The sequence below is a fragment of the Clavispora lusitaniae genome, assembly GCF_014636115.1.
Source record: "Clavispora lusitaniae strain FDAARGOS_655 chromosome Unknown tig00000003_pilon, whole genome shotgun sequence".
Lineage (NCBI taxonomy): Eukaryota > Fungi > Ascomycota > Pichiomycetes > Serinales > Metschnikowiaceae > Clavispora > Clavispora lusitaniae.
The window spans coordinates 603330-622431 of NW_027093975.1; the positions used below are offsets into that span (position 1 = coordinate 603330).

Genomic DNA, 19102 nt, shown 5'->3' on the forward strand with positions numbered 1-19102 from the left:
GATAAAGTCACGTGCGACAGCATCCGTCATGTTCGTACTTACGATTGCTAACGCATATAGAACTTCTTTTCCCAATTTTAAAAAAAATAATTCCTTGACGAATGCAAGAGCCAGAGACTACAGAATCGGTTGATTCTGTGACTAGAAGTCCGCCGTCCGACATTGAAAGAGAGCCTTTGCTCAACTCCCGCAGCAACTATGTTGACCCAGACGACCCAATCGTTTCCCCGTTGAATTTGGACCAGATCAAGCTTCTTCGAGTTTTCCTCGTGGCCATTTTGGGTTTTAACTGCTTGAGCTTCTTTCTCGTTTTGATTAGCGATTTCATTTCTGTCCCCGGGTTCAATAACAGAGGAAGACTGTTTCTTGAGTTGGATCTTACCATTTTGAACATTGCTACAGGTTTAGTAACATTATGGTGTTTTACAGTTCCAGCGTATTACGAGAGAATTCTTGGCTACATAAGCTTCGTATTGTTGTTTGTGGATCTTGTGGTTATTCTTTCGGTCTCGTACCTCAGAGACCAACAAGGGCCCTTGGGAAATTTCCTTCTTCTTTGGACTTTATTCAACATTGGGGTTAATTGCTTTGCAGATTTCACTGTAGAAAGGAGCAAAGCACGCCAGGAAATAAAGTATACTGGGCGTGTCGAAAAACGCAAATCCATCTTCGAACTTTTCGTGATGACAGTCAAAATCCTAGTCAAGTTGTTTCTCTTGTTGGTTGTGTGGAACATTAGTTTGTCGCTCATTCTTCAGGCTTTTGACTCGCACGAAAAACCTTGGGGAAAGATGATCCCCGTGAATGAGGATCTGTTTAGCATTCATTTGGCATGCTTTGGTGATGTACATGCGAACATGACCAAAGATGAAGATGATTCAGGCAAGGCAAAACAGCCGATTTTGCTTGTGGAAGGTGGCCAGCAAGCATCATCAGAGCAATTCCAAGAGTGGATCCAGGAATTGTACCACATGAACAAAATCGAGCGGTATTGTATTTGGGATCGCCCAGGCTACGCGTTCTCTGATAGTGCTCCATCGCCATTATCAATCTCCATCAATATTGAGTATCTCATGGAAGCACTTCGCAAAGAGAAGATAGAGGGCCCCTTTTGCTCTGTCGGATTCGATATTGGCGGTCTTTACTCTAAAGTATTTGCCCTGCGTAACGTGGGCCAAATGCACTCGATGCTTCTTGTGGATAGCTGGCACGAGGATCTCTTGAAGCATTTTCCGTTTAGCGGCACCAACAAGAAAAATGAAAACCGTCATGTTTTCCGGAAAGATTTCGATTTGATGGACTCATGGCAGGGTTTCAAGCTTTGGCTTCGGGGCTTGATTTCCCCCTTGGGTCTTGTACGCAACTTACACTGGTTTTTCCACCCTCGTAAGTACCTGTCAAAGAGCCGGATCTTTGGGCGTGACATGGTATACAGCCCCAAATACTTGCGTGCTCGTTTACAAGAACAAGTGACGGCGTCAATCTTGTCGTACAATGAGGTACACACTGCCGACGTCCTGAAGGTGCCGTTATCAGTTATTCTGTCAGAGTACATGATCAAGCAGTCGCTCAATTGGGGAAAATGGCAACGGGAATTGACGAAGATAAGTCTGAATACTTTGGAGTGGGTGGTTGCAGAAAACACCAACCACCGGATATGGGACAGCCCTAAGGGCCGTGAGCAGCTACAGCAACTTTTGCTTCGGTTGGTAAGCGAAAAGTCCAACTACCTTGGTTAGCGTATGTGAATGTACATCTTGAGCAGTGACAAAATCGAGGAAATGTAGTGATGTAAGGAAGTAGTAAATTTACATTACTGGAGCATGCTGATAGGTTGTGGCGACGAATTCACCGCAAGTTTTATAGCTAACATAACGGGATTCACGAAAAATCAATGGCATTCATTGAAGCTAAACATTGACCAAATGTCAGCGCCATGAATATATATGTAGACGAGCCTAATTTCAAATGTATGTGGTCGAGTATCTTCACTACCAACTGAGGTTGCAGATCGCCTCAGATTACAACGATAAATTGGTGCAGAGTCTGGACTCTTTATCGAGAATTACCGTCTTCAAGCCAACGCATCCGGCCTAATAAATGGCATAAGTCAAAGAAATAGACCAAACTCCGAAATTGACGGAGAGTAGCTTTTCAAACCTTAAAGGTAACGAAGATAAGTGTACTGGTGGATCTGAGCGACGCATGCTCAATTAAGTTAGAACACGTCAATTTTTGAAGCGTCATTGGCTTTGAACGAATGTCGTCCTTTGCAAATCATACTTGCAATGAAAGCAGCAAGCAAAGAAAACCAATCAGCATCCAGCCTAATCACCACATCCAGTAATTTTTCGGCAACTACAGGCGCACGGCCGAAGGTATATTTTTTCGCCAACGCCGTTTGAAGTTATCGATGCATGCTGCATGAGCGTCCTGGCTGGCTCTCGGAGCGGAAAATGCAGGTGCAGCTTGGGCCCCAGCAAATCATCCCACATCAGGAAAATGTAACACGCGCCGAATGGCACAGTACAGGACAGAACGAAGACAGAAGCATAGAGGGAACAGGGCCACAACTGGAGAAAAACCAAGTTGTTCTCTGGATAGCAAATCTCTTGTTACACGAGATTTGTCTCTTTCAAAAATTTCCCCATTCTTGTTGGTCTCGAAGCTGCAGCCTGGATTGAACCATCTGTCCATTCCTGTTCTCTAACACCCAAACTGATTGCATCCGCAAATTTTCCTGCATGGCCGGGGGCCCGATTGTCGCAGCTCCTCTTTAGCCTCTCCAGTTTTAAAGTTAGCGCTGGAACAATTTTTTTCCTTTTTCTATTTCGCTGTTCCTGGGAGCCAGAATTTTCCCTCCATCCTCTTCTCTTGCCTTCGACATTTGAGAGCTGAGCGATCAGATTCCACTGCTGACCTTCTTTTCCTTTTGTGGCCACCCCTTGCTCGAAGTGGAGTATTCTGTTTCCATTATCGTTTCAGTTTCCGTTTAGGTTTCCTCACCTCATTTTCGTCCACCCGTCACAGAGCGCTGCCATTAAATATCTGCTTTTGCAACGAATAGTGTCCCATGTCCGAAAACATTGCTGCTGTCTCTGCTCCTGCCGGATCCTGCAAAAAAGACTCGTCCCCTTTGAGTTCCCCTTCCCACTCCGCGCCTGGATCCCCACACCAAAACAGAATGCCGGCGCCTGAGAGCGACCCAGAATCGTCTTCGCTGTCCGAAAGCGCCGCGTCTTCCTCTGAGCAGGTATCTGTGAATGCCGAAACTACTTCTGCAAATGTCCGCCGGCCTTCTACACAAGACTCACACGAAGACCTGCGCCCACAGGCCACGCAAAGGCCTTCTTTTGGCTTGAGCTTCCTCTCTTCATTCTCTAACACCATTCGCGGCTCTGTGTCGCTGGCGGCCGCTGCTGCTGAATCTTCAGGGCACTTTATGTCGAACAGCCCCACGATTGGTAATCTCAGCGGGTTTGCCGAGGAATCTCCTTCCACAGCCACTAGAGGCTCTGTTGCATCAGCACCAACCAGCCAAGGGCCCGTCGTTCGTGACCTGCAAGAAGCTGAAGCTCGAGAAGAAACCACAATGTGCATTACTGAAACGCGGGACGAAGCACCAGAGTCTACTGTGGCTGAGCCAGACACCCCAGAATCGGGCAAAGATAAAGATGGATTCTACTCGATCCGGTTGACCCCTATAATCGACCACTCATCATCAAACAGTGGCTTATATTTTTCGCCTGTGATTCGCCGCATCAAACCCAAAGATCTGATCTCCATTGGCAGATACACAGAGAAAAACAAAAGCGCTGCACATGCACCACAGGGCTCCTCAGCACCGGTAGTTTTTAAATCCAAGGTTGTTTCTAGAACACACGCGTTGTTTCAATGTAATGAGGAAGGCCTGTGGTTTATCAAGGACTGCAAATCATCTTCCGGTACGTTCTTGAACAATATTAGATTGTCTCAGGCGTCACAGGAACTGACGCTCTGGCCACTAATAGATGGCGATATTGTCCAATTGGGTCTAGACTACAGAGGAGGTACCGAGGAAGTGTACAGATGTGTCAAGATGAGATGTGAATTCAATCGTAGCTGGCAGAGGAAAGTCAACCGTTTCAACTTGGACATTCACAACAGAATGAAGAGCCTCGGCCTCAACACTGAAAACCAGAAGGGTGAAGAGTTATCTGAATGTGCTATCTGTTTATTCAAGCTCGAACCATGTCAAGCGCTATTCATTAGTCCCTGCTCACATTCGTGGCATTACAAGTGTATTCGACCCATTATAATTAAGAGCTATCCACAGTTCTACTGTCCCAATTGCCGGTCCATTTGTGATTTAGAAACCGACATTGAGGACGAAGACGAATGATCTAGCTTCGCCTAGCGCTGTGTTCAAATTGCATAATTATCATCTTTTTTTTTCAGCAGTTAGTAATTCATTCAGCACTTCTACAATACGAAGATCTAATTCAAAGTTATCATTGCCAATGTGACTATAAGCACCGGGTGTAGGGGTACTTACTATAGCTACAATACCTGTCGTACGTTAACGCTCAGCGAATTTATAAAACTATGTGACTTTTAAAGAATTGAAAAGGAGTAAAAGTGCTGACAATGGGAGTAAGCTAAACACTCTCTAAGTGCTTTGCTTCTGCTTTGCTTTCCTCAACCATATCTCTGATGCCATCTTCGCCAATCTTTTCCATTATACGACCAACATCGAAAACATCGACTTCGGTAGTCTTGAATTTTCTGGCGGGGACACCATTTTCGAACAAGTAATCGAGCTCAGCAAATGTTCTGTTTTTAGTTTCTGGTAGTTCGAACCAACACCAGATAGCGCTGCAAATAGCAAAACCAGCCCAGAACAAACCGGTTTTAGCCTTCCAATTCCATGCAGTAGGATTCAACATGTAAGGCATAATGACGGCAATGACAATACCGGAAATGTTGTAAACTGTACGTGCAAGAATGACAGTTTTTGTTCTCGTACTCGTGGAAGGAAGTTCGGTGACCAAACAATAACAGATTGGACCGACAGAGGAATCGTATACAAACGTGAAGATCAAAAGCAATGTTCCAACAGCCCAAGAGGCGCCACTTGAATTGGCGAAACCAAGGCCACCGACAACAATCAAAATGACTGTTTGTGCACACAAACCACCAAAATAAGCATCAAACCGACCAATTTTGGTTGATGTAAACCAGGACAAAAGAGTACCAATGATACCCAAGACATACTGAATGATGGAAAACGTGAAAGAGTTCGATGTGGACAAGCCGGCTTGTTCGTAGAAATATGTGGAGTAACCCATGAAGGCAGAGCCTGTGATATTCTGAACCAACCATGTCAAGCAAGTAACCCTCGTCCTTCTGATATTTTCCTTCTTGAAGCAGTCAACATAGCTGACGTTTTCTGCTTGTGTTGTTTCTTCCTTTATAGTGATCTTCATCTTGTCAATCATGGCGTTGACCATGACCTCTTTGTCTGGAAGATGTTCATTGACAGTCAACAACCGCAGCACGGAATGTTTTGCCTCCTGAATTCTTCCTTTTTTGACTAACCACCATGGGGACTCAGGTGCAAGGTATACACCAATAGCGATTGGAATAGGCCAGACCCACTGAACAGCAAAAGGAACTTTCCACGCGTTCTTCATACTAGATTCCACCATTCCTTTCAACACGCAAGAGGAAATCAACTGTCCGATAACCCAACACACATTGACATATGTCGTCAAGTACAACCTCAAGACTGTGGGACAAACCTCGGAAGCGTAAGAAACAGTCAAGGTCTGAAAGGCACCCCAAGGTATGCCCAATAAAAGTTCCCCGACAAGCAACATCTCAATGCTCTGGGCAAAGAAGACAATAAAGATCAAACCAGCAACGGCCAACAAAGAAGCAATCAAGGTTTTTCTGTAGCCGACTCTATCAGCTACGACACCCGCAGCAAACAACCCAATAATCTCACCACAGTAAACAGCCATACTCAAAGCCGTTTGCCAACGGGCAGGGATCTCGTATTTCCCTTTTTCAGGATAATAGTGTCCGAAATTGCGCACGAAGTCGGGAAACGAGTAGAAGGAGTTGATAAGGTTGGTATCGTAACCTTCCATGATGATGGCTGAAGATAAGATGACGGACCACATGGCAGCCTTTGGGAAGGTTTTCAAACCTTCCTTCAAGGGCATTGTCTTTTCCTTGTTGTCATTGTCCTTAGCATTATTGGACATGTCCAAAAACTTGGCTATGTAGTCTTGTGCTTCCACATCCAAGCTATCGTCGTCGACTTTGGACATCTTGTCCGATTGGAAAGTCATTATATCGGGATGTTTGATGTCTTCAACAAACTCTTGTGTCATGTTGTGAAGCTGCTGTATTTAAGTGTGTAAGATGAGTGTGACGATGTCGAAAAGTCCATGGCATTTATATGTTTTTGCCTTGCATCGAACATCTGTGGGGCACATATTCAATTTGCGATGTACTCCGCGTTTTTCTGCGAGTTACACACATTGCTGCAGGAGTGGGAAATTTTGCTCAGCAGAATCAGTGCATCTAAACGCAAGCGACCCGTACTTTTGGATTGCTAACGGGACATCGGCTCTTGTTTTCTTCGCCACATTGGTACGATTTTATCATGTATTATTTGTTTTGTTTTGCATTCTGGTGTAGTTTCCTCTCAGGTGACTTGTGAAAGAAATACACTGATAACGTCAAGAGACCCCAAACTGCCATGAGAAGTGAGTGTCTCCGCCGCGATGCGTGAGTGGCGGGGAAAATTCTTAATTATTGCGGGCAAGCGAGAACAACCATATCAAGGCATGAACTTGGAGAAAAAATTGCGAGGGTTGTTGCGAAATAGCATTTCGTGAATAATTTCGGCCCAAGACAGGACACTGCTACTGTATGCGGACGCACAAAACGTAAACATTTGCGAGGTATCATTGCGAATCGTGGGGTCACTCAAAGAATGACCATACGTGGAACACAGGAACAACTTTAAAATGTCAATGAGTGGAGTATACCCAACACACTTTTCTATCCGACATTGACGTCAAATAGACATGGTGCATTTTTCCCATATGTCCTCGAATTTTTTTTTTCTGTATTGCTGTGGCGCTACTTACGAGAGAGATCCCCTCAGGTGCATTTAATTTTTCCGAATGCAAGAGATGATGCTGGAAAATATCTTCTTACATGTGCCGTTCTATTCTTCGAAAAATACTCGTATTTTCGCATTGTGAGAGCAAATAGTTGAAGATATGACCACAATATTTTTTTCTTTCATGTTCTATCATATTCAGAACTAATGGGCCTTTTCATTAATGGTTGTATATACATTTAAAATGCTACTCCACCCGGCATCAAAGTGGGTATTCGGGACTCAACGTAGGGTATTCTTTGTTGGAGTAAAACTGGCCGGGTATGAATGAGTTCATGAGGCCAATAATCGACGTTGTGCTAGAGCTCGTAGTTCTGCTCATGGAATTAAAGTCGCCAGCCCCATTTACCACCCGGTTGCCCAGCAAAAAAAATTCGCCCTGGGACCTCAAAGTAGCTGGCTTGCATATTTGCGAAGGTTGCATGGACGATGTATCAGGAATTAGCGATTCGGATTCCTCCGCTTGCTTTTGCCGCAACATCCCCTCGTACGTCAATTCCGGATCTTCATGTTCTTCGCAAAGTTCCTCGATACGATTCTGTTCGTACTCGCCAATCTGCTGAAGTGACCGGGGAATGCAAGATTTGAGATCAGCAATTGTATTGGCTACCTTAGTGTAAACTTCCAATGGTAAGGCCACGTCGTTCTTGTAACGATTCACTAGGGAAAAAATGCAGTTTAACCTCTCCGCCATACTCAATTTATCTTGACTGTGAGGAATGGCGTGGCTCAAAGATTCGGCAATTGCAAGCAATTTTACGCCGACACCCGGCCCATTAGATTCGAAAGCAAACAGAGGAAGGTTTGTTGTGGCCCGTAAAAAATTCTCCGCAATCTTTCCGGGAAATTCCACAGAAAAACAATTCCGTGGGTCTGTGTTACCGTACAAAAGACCATTTTCTGAAGTGATATGCCATGCAATCGATTGAATCCAAGCCTGTGAGAGGACAATATTTAGCTTCTGCGAGTCAGAAACCTTGATAGCATCGTCATATGGCTGACTGAGCTTGTTATGAACATTTAAGATCCACTTTTTTTTCTCCTCAAGCCCTTGTCTCTCTAATGAGTGTCTAAAAGCATTCAAATCTCTATTTCCCCTCTTCTGGTTCAACTCACCAAAGAACTCTTTGCTGGGAACCGAAAATACCCACACCAATTCCGTGAAACCAACAAGCAAACTTGGATATTCCTCATTCTCCAAAGAAGGAGTTTCAATACATGGATCTAGAATTACAGGCAAGCCATCTTCAAAACACATGTATCGTTCTGTGACAAGCAACATATAGTAGATTTTTTTCCACCGATGAACTTCGGCTGCGCTTTTGTTCACGTAGCTCAGGGGCTCGTGAAGACCAAGAATCTGCGAGGTGGTGATTGCTTCTCGCAAATACATGTTGGACTGAGTAGTTTTGCCCTTGACATTGACGTAATGGGTGTATAAAAAAAATGAGCTCAAGAGTGTCAACACAGTAGGATTAGCTGCATAATCATATAGGTAACGAACTCTTTTTGCCTCATTAGCGTATTCATTGGCGGGGAGGCAAGCGTTTATGTTCAACATTTTAATTTTGGAAGTGACAAAAGTCACTTGCGTTAGTATCGTGGCACAGACAGCGCAGCATAAGGCATATGACATGGCGTTCTCTTCTGAAAGTTTGATATACTTGCACAGGGAGTCCATGTTAGAATCTCCAACTAACGTCAGCATAAGATCTGCTACGGACAAAACGGGCCAGTACCCATAAAACCAAGTTTGATAAACCTGCAAGCACGGTAGTAGCTTATCAATTGGAATGGCCGCATAATCCTCGGAGAGCGACGGCGAAGGGATCAACATGTCAGAGTTGGGATGCGACGACGCAAACGCATCTGGAACAGCCAAAACGTCAGGTGTGAAATTAGTCGGTGGAGTCAGAAGGAAACTGGACGGATGAGGAGCCGTGTTGTCATAGGCATTCTGGTTGTTCATGCTGTTCATGTCTGGTGGACACTGCTCCTTATCCATTCTTGGGGCTGGAGCGATGTGAATACCCGTGTAAGCAGACGGGTTTTCTAAAGTTGATGAAGTACCTTCAACTGCAGATGTGACACGTCGTATTACGGCCTCCTCTCCGTTCTCGATGCTTCTCCTCCCCGGTTTGGGGCCCAGCTTCTTGCGGATCCGGTTGTTGGTGCATTCACAGTTATGGGTTGTACACCCTATGCATTTTGAGCTGCCGGCAGGAAAAACACAGCGAACTCGGCGGAAAGAGCAAACGTCACATGGGCGGCCGTACTTGCCTCTTTTTCGAATGTTCTTGTCTCGCAACTGGTTAGAATCCATGGAATAATGTAAATTACGCTTCTTTGCACTCGCGCTTTTCATGTGGGGTAAGGTTTCACGTGAGGGCAGTCACTCCTCTAAAAAGACATCACCAAAAGAGAAACTAGGCCGAAAAAGGAAAGATGTGGTTGGAGAAAGAAAACTCACTTGTACTGGCAAAGTGTGGTGCCTGGTTTCTATCGCCACGTGTAATGTAAATGAGTCGCAGTGACTCATTTCGTGGACAATTTTGCCAATGAACGCTAGACTACAGTTCTTTGAGAATGAAACAATTGGATAGTTGAAGTGTACAAGGGTCAAAAAAGCTGGCCTGTAGTCGCCCTTTCGTACCGTCGACAGATAGTCATGAAACCCTCATCTCATGGCACGGCTGAACACTTACACAACTACAGTTTTTCCGTTGCGGCAACGGAGTCAAAAATCCAGAAAAATTCGAGTAAAACTCTTTTTAAAAAAAAAAAAAAAATTTGAAAGGCGAAAGGAAAAGCCAAGAAAATAGGCCTCAGGACCCTAATACTTCTTCTCTGCATGATGAGATGGTGCTCGCCCCTAAATGAGCAAAACGGGCCACCTAATCATACAAACTAATCGACAAACGAAAGGCATACAGGTTTTCACGTTTACCAGCTAAAAACAATTGTTTTCAAGTATTCTGTATCGACCGATCTGGTACGACTACCAGCTTACCATTCTTGCAGTCGTTTACTAGTGCGCGTTCGCCTAAAAGGTTTGTAATCCAAAGGGTCGAGACTGTACAAACCACCTCGTAGATACGGCCGAATTGGCCATAATCTCCGTTCCCCTCGCCAAGATAGCGCACCAGCGGAATGAGTAATTGGAGCCGAGTGCGCTAAAGCAATATATATAGTAGAAACGAAGAAGATCAAAAAAGAAAAGAAGAGAAAAGAAAAGAAAAAAAAAAGGTTACCAGTAAAAATGACCTTCACAATCAGACCTATTGAAGAGAAAGACAAGCAGGAATGGATCGAGTTGTGGAGTGGCAAGGATTCGTATTTGGAGTTTTACAAGTCGTTGGACAAGGTGTCGCCCGAAGTGACAGAATGTACATTTGGCCGTTTTTTCGACGAGAAGGAGCCGGTCTATTCTTGCGTGGCTGAAAACGAAAACGGAGAACTTATCGGGTTTGCCAATTACCTCACCCACAGAAATACGTGGACCATCGAAGACGCCTTGTACTTGAACGATTTATTTGTTAGTCCCAACTCGAGACTTCATGGTGTGGGGCGCGCCTTGATCGAATTTGTCTATGGCGAGGCAGATAAGAAAAACTGCAAGAAGGTCTATTGGAGCACGCAGTTTGAGAACCACCGGGCACAATTGTTGTACACCAAGGTGGGAGTTAAGAGCGGCTTTTTACTCTACCGCCGGCCGGACTGAATATGCCTTTCTCTATTGTTTTCCACTGATCTCTTTTATTGTTTGTATAATGTAATAATAATAATCTCACGCATGCTGTACGCATCTAGTCACATGATGCCCATCCACTTATCTACGACTCATCTGGTTTCTATTTCTTGTCAACATGACTCGTGAAATCGTGGCTAACACCGACCCAAATGTCGTGAGGATCTTTGTCGTGAGACACGGCAAAACCGACTACAATGCTAAAAAAATCATGCAGGGCCATTTGGATATCGACATGAATGATGAAGGCCGGGAACAATCCGAAAAAGCCGCCAACCACTTGAAAGACATTGAATTCGACTACATCGTCAGCTCAGACTTGATCCGCTGTGTGAATACAGCCCGGGCCATCGCACAAAAGCAGAAAAAACCATTTGGAAACTTCCCTACAACCCCAGACTTGCGAGAACGAAACATGGGCCCCGTCCAAGGGATGCAAGTGCAAGATGCCCTTGAAAAGTATGGACCCGACTTCAAAAACATTGGCGAGAAACAAGAAGACTTGGTAAACCGCGTGACGCAAGTGTGGGAACAGACATTCAAGAAAGCCGTGGCCGAAAACCACACCAATACAGTGCTTTGCACCCACGGTGGTGTGATTAGAGCTTTCATCAACCACTTGTACAATGTCCGGGGTTACAAGTTGGCCGAGGGAATGACGTTCGAAGACCTTCGTGTTCCTTTCAATACCTCGGTGACGATGATAGACTTGGACAAGACTACAGGCGAAGGACTCATCCAGAATTTTGGGCTGACGGAGCATTTGGGTGGTCACTTTGTCGTGTCCAACCAGCAATTGCGTTAAAGCATCGTTTGACAAGCGTCGTCTCTGCTGGCAATATTTACATTTGATCTTTCATACTTTACAACAACATTCTATGCTGACTTTATTAGTCTTTGTAATTATAAATCTAGCTGTATAAACGGTTGGTGAGACTGTTACTCACATTATTATTCCAAGCACCAGTGTAAAGAATATCAAGTCAAGAACTGCAACACAATGCAACAATGAATAAAAATAAGAAATTAAAAGTGAATCTGCATGGGAAAGCATTTGCCTAGCAAAAGCCTTTGTATACCCAAGCATTCTTATGCCAACATGTCGGGATCCATGGTATTGGATCTGGAGAATGATGCGTACTTCTTAAAAGGGTCGCTTCTCTCCAACTCATACTCGGGATTCTTCACCTTCTTGCTCCATTTGCGGAAGTAAATTCTCTTCATCCACTTCCATCCTTCTGATCCCAAGAAATACAATACAGTGAAGGCAACGGCAACACCCCATTCATAACCAATTGGTGCGTGCAAAAATACTTTGGTATTGATCACGGGAATGTAGACCACTGGGAACACAGAGATGAAGCCACCAATGATCGACCAGAACAAGAATTGGTTGGACCAAAGCTCAGTGATAGTTTGTTTCCACCACGAATGTTCAGAATCTGGGTTCATTTTGAGTAAGGAGTTAGTTGGATGGATACATTCCCAAGCCAAAATGAGGGCACACCAAGTGAAAGCACCAAAAGCCGCCGATCTGCCCCTGAAAACCAAATTACAAATATGCTTGTCTGCAGAGGTCGAGTTGCAATCACTACCCAAATCACCGTTGCCTTTTCCGTAGACAACAACGACGAAGCAAACCATACAGCACGCAGCCATCAAGAAACCATACACGAACATGTCACAAATAAGTTCCCAGGTGAAAATTTTGCGTTTGGGAGGCTCGTCTAAAATCTCGGCTGCAGCTCTCTGCTGACCCAAACCCATGGCTGGGAAGCAAGAAGTAACAACCAAAATCCATAACACCTCAACTGGGGATAATGGGAAAACAGAGAAACCAGAGCTGTCCATGAATGCCAAACCAACAATAAGGTAAATTGCTTGTCCAACATTCTCTGCCAATAACTGCAATATGAATTTTTGGATATTAGCAGACATTCTTCTACCTTCTTCAACGGCATTTAAGATGGAGTGGAAATTGTCATCGGTTAAAACAATATCAGAAGCATCCTTGGCCACATCAGAACCGTTAAGACCCATGGCAATACCAACATCTGCTTTCTTCAAAGATGGAGAATCATTGACACCATCTCCGGTCATAGCACAGAATTTGTCACGGCGATGCAATGCGTCGATCATTCTGACTTTAGTTTGTGGCGCACAACGGGCAATAACCAAAGGCAAAACGGGCAAAGCGTCAATTTGTTCATCAGTTAAAGCATCAAAATCAACTGCGGTCATACACATTGCATCTACAACCTCCTGGCTGTAATGATACAAGTTGCGTGGAATGATACCGACTTCTTGAGCAATGGCTTTCGCAGTTCCTGGATGATCACCAGTAACCATATGGACATTAATACCAGCCTTATGACACAATTTAACAGATTTTGCTGTCTCAAGACGAGGAGGGTCGTAAATACCAACCAATCCATGGAAAGTCAAGTTAGATTCAACAGCTTCTCTGTCCGAAATATCTTCCTTTTCAAGATCGTAGTCCCTACTGGCAAAGGCCAACACACGCAAACCTTGAGAAGACATAGCATCCATATTAGCTTCTATTTCTGCAATGTCATCCTCTGTCATTTCCACCAATTCAGAGGTGTCTGTCTTTTCTTCCGGATTACCAGTCCACCGGGTGCATCTGCGCAAAATTCTCTCCACTGCACCCTTGGTGAAAACCTTAGTCTTGTCGCCCATAGTATAAATTGCAGACATCCTCTTGATAGAAGAATCAAATGGGAATTCTTCGATGTGCTTGAAACCTCTGGCAAATTCTTCTCTAGGGAAACCAACTCTACAGCAAAACACTTGAATGGCAATTTCAGTAGCATCTCCGTGCGCTTTCCAAACCATTTCACCAGATTCTTCGTCTTTACTTTGAGTCACAGTAGCAATGTTGGCCAAAGTTGCAGCAGTCAACCAAGTTTTGAAGTTCGTTGCAAAATTTTCTTTATCAGTCTTGTCAATTGGCAAAAAGTCAATCTCTTCATCTGTTTCCTTCACGTACTTAGGAGAGTACTTGGTGTAGGTCAAGTCACCGATTTCTGGGTTGAAGGCTTCATTAGAGTTTTCCATTCCAAAGGTGCCAACCGAAGGAATCCACACCTTTTTCGCTACCATTTTTCCCTGGGTCAACGTGCCTGTTTTGTCAGAGCAAATGTCATTGATACCGCCCAACGCTTCCAAGGAGTCAAGTTTACGGACAATGACATTCTTAGATACCATCACTTGGGCACCGACGGCCATGGTGATGGTCAAAACGACAACCAATGCAGAAGGAATCATAGATAAAGCCACACAAATAGCGTAGATGGCCACTTCCTTGTTGACGTGCATTTTTTGAACCGCCATAACCACAATGGCAAAGACAACGGCCACCCAAAACAAAAAGATTGCCAACCAGGACAAAACACGTTGCAAAGGTGTTCCGACAGTCACACCCAAAAAGTTACCTGTGATGTCTTTGATGGTTCCAAAAAATGCTCGAGAGTAATCTTTCACGCCAGGGGAATTGTCGCCATCCCTATTGACTGATCTAATTACTCCCTTTTCACCTCTCAAAGACTGGGCAATTCTACCAATCTCTGTGTTTAATCCCGTGGCGATAACAATACCAGTTCCTCTACCCTTCGAAACGATGGAAGAAGAAAATGCCATGTTCAATCTGTCGCCGACTGGAACAGGAACAGACAGGTCCGAGTAAACCTCTTCGTGGTTTTTAGCCACGGGCAAGGACTCACCAGTCAAAAGGGCTTCATCAGTTTCCAAGTTCATAACGTCAATTAATCTCAAGTCAGCGGGAACAGTGTCTCCGACTTTGATGTGAACAATATCGCCAGGAACAACTTCCTCAGCGGCAATCTGAAAGTCGTCACCGTCACGAGTCACTCTTGCGGAAGGGGAACTCAAGGATCTCAAGGATCCCATAGTTTTCTCCGCCTTCACTTCCTGGATGAAACCGATGGAAATATTAATAAGGACAACGGCACCGATAACACCACCAGAGATCCAATCCTTGATGGCCAAAGCAATAACCATGGAAATGAGCAATACCATGATCATAGCATTGAACACCTGGTGAGCCAAAATCTTGGTGTAGCTGATCTTATCGCCTTCGCCCAAGGTGTTGGAGCCGTGCTCCAGGAGCAAATCTTTAGCAGCTTGCGAGGTCAAGCCATTAGTTGTGTCGCATCCGAACACGCGAGCAACTTTCTCTACCGTGTGACGATAGGGCTGAAACTCGTCAGCACCAGTATACTTGCTTGACATGGAGGAAGACTCTTCAGTGTCATTACGTTCGTAAGATGGAATTTTCTCTTTGTTCGAATCAGAGTTAGGCATACCAAACTCTAAAAGATTAATTTGTTGTAGTCTATAAAATAATTTTTTTCTTGTCAGTACGGGGAGCGCGAGCCTCTTTATAGAGCGGAGCATTTGATAAATGCCAAGATGGGGCCAAGAACCCTTGTATCGGTCCTGCAAATAAGACACGCCAGAGGTGCATGGCATACCAATTTACCCCGTCTGCCGCTCATGTCGCCAGATAATTTACGAGACACCACGGGCCTTCGTTTTAATTGGTATGCACTAATTATCGGTTGTTGCGGTCACAAGACCACAAGGCAGAAGGAAAATGTGCCTAGAATGAGCCGAAAGGAAAAAAACTTGAGGTCGCACTACAGACAGTCGCACGGCTGCGTTGGAACTAAAATGTTAGCTCCTCCCACGTCAAGTCATGAGAAGAGCACCCAGGGCCAATGTGCATTTTGAACAAGCAAAACAAAGCAAACAGACCAATGAAAATCACAGCCTTGTGGTCTTTTTCCGGCAATGCATTGGCTCTTGGTCCTACAATGTATGGCCATGCATTTCATGCTGCGCCGCACTTTTTTCAAAGTAGCCATCGCGGAACAACTGTCTCCCGCAAGAAAATGTCAAACTTCTCTACGCACTCCCCAGCTTGGTGATGCAGGAATCCTATTTAATTGCTTCTCCACTCACGCCCCGCCATTAAGATAAGGTCAACCAAAGCTTGCAACTTGGCCTTGCAAAACACTGTGTGATGGCGGATGCGCCAATTTTTTGGGCTCGCTCGTTTGTCTTTCGCTTCATACCGGTCTTGTCACTTCATACCGGTTCTTCTCACTTCATACCGGCTCTTCTCACTTCATACCGGTTCTTCTCACTTCATACCGGCCTACATCACTTCATACCGGTGCTACAACGCTTCATACCGGCCCAAAAAACCAATTTCGTCCGCACCAGATAAGCTTCATGCCGGTGCATGCCCCCTATTACGGGCGGAAATCCAGCACATATATTTCGGTCCACATTGGTGTTGGAGGTTGCGGAGAGTTTCCTTTGGTGATCATAGCCTGCGTACAGAGATAAAGCCTTCATGCTACTTGTTCCACACGTTATCTGGTGCGTGCTTGGCGAAAGTTCTTGTAAACAGGTCAGTGGCAGGATTCCGGCACACAACATGGGTCAAGTCATGTGTCCAAGCAATTGCCGAGACCATACAGGATTGGGCACTTGCCGCTGGTGGAGCCACAAGAATGCATGACGCCTTTGTCGGAGATAATCTGTTTAAAACCGGACCTGATATCCACGTGCGGGCATTGGCCCATTTTGACTTGAAAGACGTTGGGAACCACAACCTAAGTGACAAGGGGGAGGTACGGGTGCGCGCCCACACCCATTGCCTTTTCCACTCACCACTTTTCACCTCGTTTTCACCTCGTTTTCACCTCTGTACCCATGGCCAGCGACCCGATCCTAGAGGCGATCGAAGAAGGCCGTTTCGCATCTGCAAGGCGCGACTTGGAGCTGAAACTCAAGCGCTTCCCCGACAAGTCCTACTACTTGGCATTGAATTGCTTTTATCTTGCCGAAACTGGAAATGCATCCGCCGAAGCCCAGTGCCGCACCTTGAAGCAGAAAGTGCCCAGCGACGCCAAAGCCCTAGAGTTGTTGTCTCGTGCGTTCAAAAAACTAGGTCTCCCGACGGAAGCAAATGAAATATACGAAAACGCAGTCAAAAAGTACCCCACCACAGACTTGATTCTCACGTGGTTTTTCAAAACCATCCATAGTTTCGACACAAGGTCAGCGCAGAAGGCGTCCATGCTTTTGAAAAAACACGCCAAGTCCAACCGCGCTTATGCAGTGAGAGCAGCGTTTGTGAATTTTTTGTGGAGTTTACAGTGCCCTCTGGAAAAGGAACTGGCTTTCCATTTGGCTTTGGCCGAGCTGATCCTCAACGACTCGTCTCCGCTCGAGTCTAACCAGGAAATCTTTGCCCTTGCAACCATATTGAGCAGGCGGGGGAAATACGATCAAGTGGTGGAGCTTCTTGCGCCGTTGGATCATCGTGAGTTGGAATTGACTTTGTTGTACTTGGACTGCCTCTTCCGCCTTGAAAATTGGGAAGCGTTGTACAACTTGTGTCACCAATTGCTTTTCAAGGAAGAATTTAATGACTACAATACGTGGAAATACCTAATCATGGCTGCCAAAAATTTGGGCAAGCTGGAGACTGACATTTCCACATTGATATCCTCCAATTCGAGAAACGCTTACATGGCGAAAATCGAATTGGCAAAAGTGTATGAATCAAACATCGAGACAAGCGTACTTGCATACTATGATTCTTTTGCTACCAAACCATGTTGCGTAGCTGATCTTTCATTAATCGAATTGTTTCCAGCTTTTGTTGAAAGGATTCATCTGGACTACTCCGAGTTGCTTTCCAAGGAGAAGCTTAGTCCAAAAGAAGAGTCAAAACTTTGCAATTTGAGCAAGCTTAATTTGAGAATTGATCCCAACTTAAAACTTTCGTGGTCAAACTTTGCCAAATTCGACAGTGTCAATCTTATTGACACATACCTCATATGCATGATTGATGACCTCAGACAAGATCTGTCGCCGGAGAACATTGTCAAACACATTGTACACCTTGAACATCTTGCTAAACAAGACTCCGAGAACTACAGGGTGAAATTATGGCTTCTTAATTTGTACACCAACATTGGTGCATCAACTAAAGCTATCAAAGTATTCCATGACTTGAAAATCAAGATGATTCAGAACGACACCCTCTCTTACAAACTCGATCTTGCGCCTTCATTAGCCAATTTAAATGAACTTGTGCAAGTGTTTCGTTTTTACTTGACAAGCGATAGCGAGGTTGAGTCTTTTATCCAGAAGGGATTCGAAATGGATCTTTACACTAAGATTCAAGACTTCTACCAGTTTGGTCAGAGACTTTCTAATTCGCTCACAAGGCACTTGTTAATTCTTCGCATTTTGCAAATATCCAGGGTCTTGAACCACTCATACTACAATTATTTTTATAAAGTGGTACTGGACATGAAAACGGAGATTCTAAGCGACTGCTTTACAGTGTCAGACAATCGTGACTTCAAGACAGAGTACAATTTGGGTGCACACTTACTGCCACTAGAATTTCTTCATGGAGCAGAACAACGGAAAGGCAAAGAATATGCGAAATTGTATTACTTGAAAGAATTACTCATCGTGGAGAGGAAAGAGGCGGACATTCAGAATATGCTCAAGGCTTTCAACAAAATTCTTAGTAACCCTTCCCACATGAAACAGTTCTCTGCATTCGAGGCGCATCTTTTCAAAATGTATCTCAGCCTTTTCAAAGTGGCCAAGGACCCTAAAATCAAGGACAAGGCACTGGAAATTGGTTTCTTGGCTAAAAACTTGGACTTCAAAAAGATCAAACCAAAATTCATCGATAATCTTCCTCCACTCTCGAACCAGATCAACCACATCTTGGCTCAAGCTTTTGATTTTGCATGCATTTGTCCGTTGCTAGTGAGCCAACCACAGTTAGTGAAAGCAGCCTCTACTCTCCGGGCAGACATTAGTGCATTTGAGGAAAGCGAAAAGCAGAAGAAACTCTTCAGGAAAATAAAATCAAGCAACAGTTTTGAGGATTTGCCCCAGGACTTTGTCAGTGATACATTAGAGGACATAATAGAAGGTGTACGTAGTTCGAGTTTGAAGCTATCGCGTTGATCGAAGCTTAAAACTTGGCACTAATACCAAAAACTTTAGCCATATCATTAATTCTGTTGAGCCCGATTTGTAGAAGATACTTTCTGTGGTTTAGTTCGGCATCTTTATTCAGGCGGAACTCTTCC

At 44.6% G+C, this 19102-nt stretch overlaps 9 protein-coding genes across 9 annotated transcripts; 6 read left to right on the top strand and 3 right to left on the bottom strand. All coding sequences in view use genetic code 12, as the record gives it.

Annotated features, from left to right (window-relative positions):
• Nucleotides 1-101: 101 nt before the first annotated feature.
• Nucleotides 102-1739, top strand: FOB63_000303 (uncharacterized protein; the record flags this gene model as incomplete). Its single annotated transcript, XM_002619097.1, has 1 exon — nucleotides 102-1739. One exon carries the CDS (start codon nucleotides 102-104, stop codon nucleotides 1737-1739), a length of 1638 nt encoding a protein of 545 aa, XP_002619143.1.
• A 1334-nt stretch (nucleotides 1740-3073) lies between these two features.
• Nucleotides 3074-4381, top strand: FOB63_000304 (ubiquitin-conjugating protein; the record flags this gene model as incomplete). Its single annotated transcript, XM_002619098.2, has 1 exon — nucleotides 3074-4381. The coding sequence occupies one exon, from the start codon at nucleotides 3074-3076 to the stop codon at nucleotides 4379-4381; it is 1308 nt and encodes a 435-aa protein (XP_002619144.2).
• A 256-nt stretch (nucleotides 4382-4637) lies between these two features.
• Nucleotides 4638-6377, bottom strand: MAL31 (maltose permease; the record flags this gene model as incomplete). Its single annotated transcript, XM_002619099.1, has 1 exon — nucleotides 4638-6377. The coding sequence occupies one exon, from the start codon at nucleotides 6375-6377 to the stop codon at nucleotides 4638-4640; it is 1740 nt and encodes a 579-aa protein (XP_002619145.1).
• A 1002-nt stretch (nucleotides 6378-7379) lies between these two features.
• Nucleotides 7380-9542, bottom strand: SUC1 (transcription factor; the record flags this gene model as incomplete). Its single annotated transcript, XM_002619100.1, has 1 exon — nucleotides 7380-9542. The coding sequence occupies one exon, from the start codon at nucleotides 9540-9542 to the stop codon at nucleotides 7380-7382; it is 2163 nt and encodes a 720-aa protein (XP_002619146.1).
• An 894-nt stretch (nucleotides 9543-10436) lies between these two features.
• Nucleotides 10437-10898, top strand: HPA2 (D-amino-acid N-acetyltransferase; the record flags this gene model as incomplete). Its single annotated transcript, XM_002619101.1, has 1 exon — nucleotides 10437-10898. One exon carries the CDS (start codon nucleotides 10437-10439, stop codon nucleotides 10896-10898), a length of 462 nt encoding a protein of 153 aa, XP_002619147.1.
• Nucleotides 10899-11043: 145 nt separating this feature from the next.
• On the top strand, nucleotides 11044-11730 carry FOB63_000308 (phosphoglycerate mutase; the record flags this gene model as incomplete). Its single annotated transcript, XM_002619102.1, has 1 exon — nucleotides 11044-11730. The coding sequence occupies one exon, from the start codon at nucleotides 11044-11046 to the stop codon at nucleotides 11728-11730; it is 687 nt and encodes a 228-aa protein (XP_002619148.1).
• Nucleotides 11731-12014: 284 nt separating this feature from the next.
• Nucleotides 12015-15437, bottom strand: ENA2 (Na(+)-exporting P-type ATPase; the record flags this gene model as incomplete). The annotated part of the gene is made up of 1 exon (XM_002619104.2): nucleotides 12015-15437. The coding sequence occupies one exon, from the start codon at nucleotides 15435-15437 to the stop codon at nucleotides 12015-12017; it is 3423 nt and encodes a 1140-aa protein (XP_002619150.2).
• A 553-nt stretch (nucleotides 15438-15990) lies between these two features.
• Nucleotides 15991-16568, top strand: FOB63_000310 (uncharacterized protein; the record flags this gene model as incomplete). The annotated part of the gene is made up of 2 exons (XM_066102302.1): nucleotides 15991-16044; nucleotides 16389-16568. 2 exons carry the CDS (start codon nucleotides 15991-15993, stop codon nucleotides 16566-16568), a joined length of 234 nt encoding a protein of 77 aa, XP_065958533.1.
• Nucleotides 16569-16688: 120 nt separating this feature from the next.
• On the top strand, nucleotides 16689-18977 carry FOB63_000311 (uncharacterized protein; the record flags this gene model as incomplete). The annotated part of the gene is made up of 1 exon (XM_002619106.2): nucleotides 16689-18977. One exon carries the CDS (start codon nucleotides 16689-16691, stop codon nucleotides 18975-18977), a length of 2289 nt encoding a protein of 762 aa, XP_002619152.2.
• Nucleotides 18978-19102: the final 125 nt, after the last annotated feature.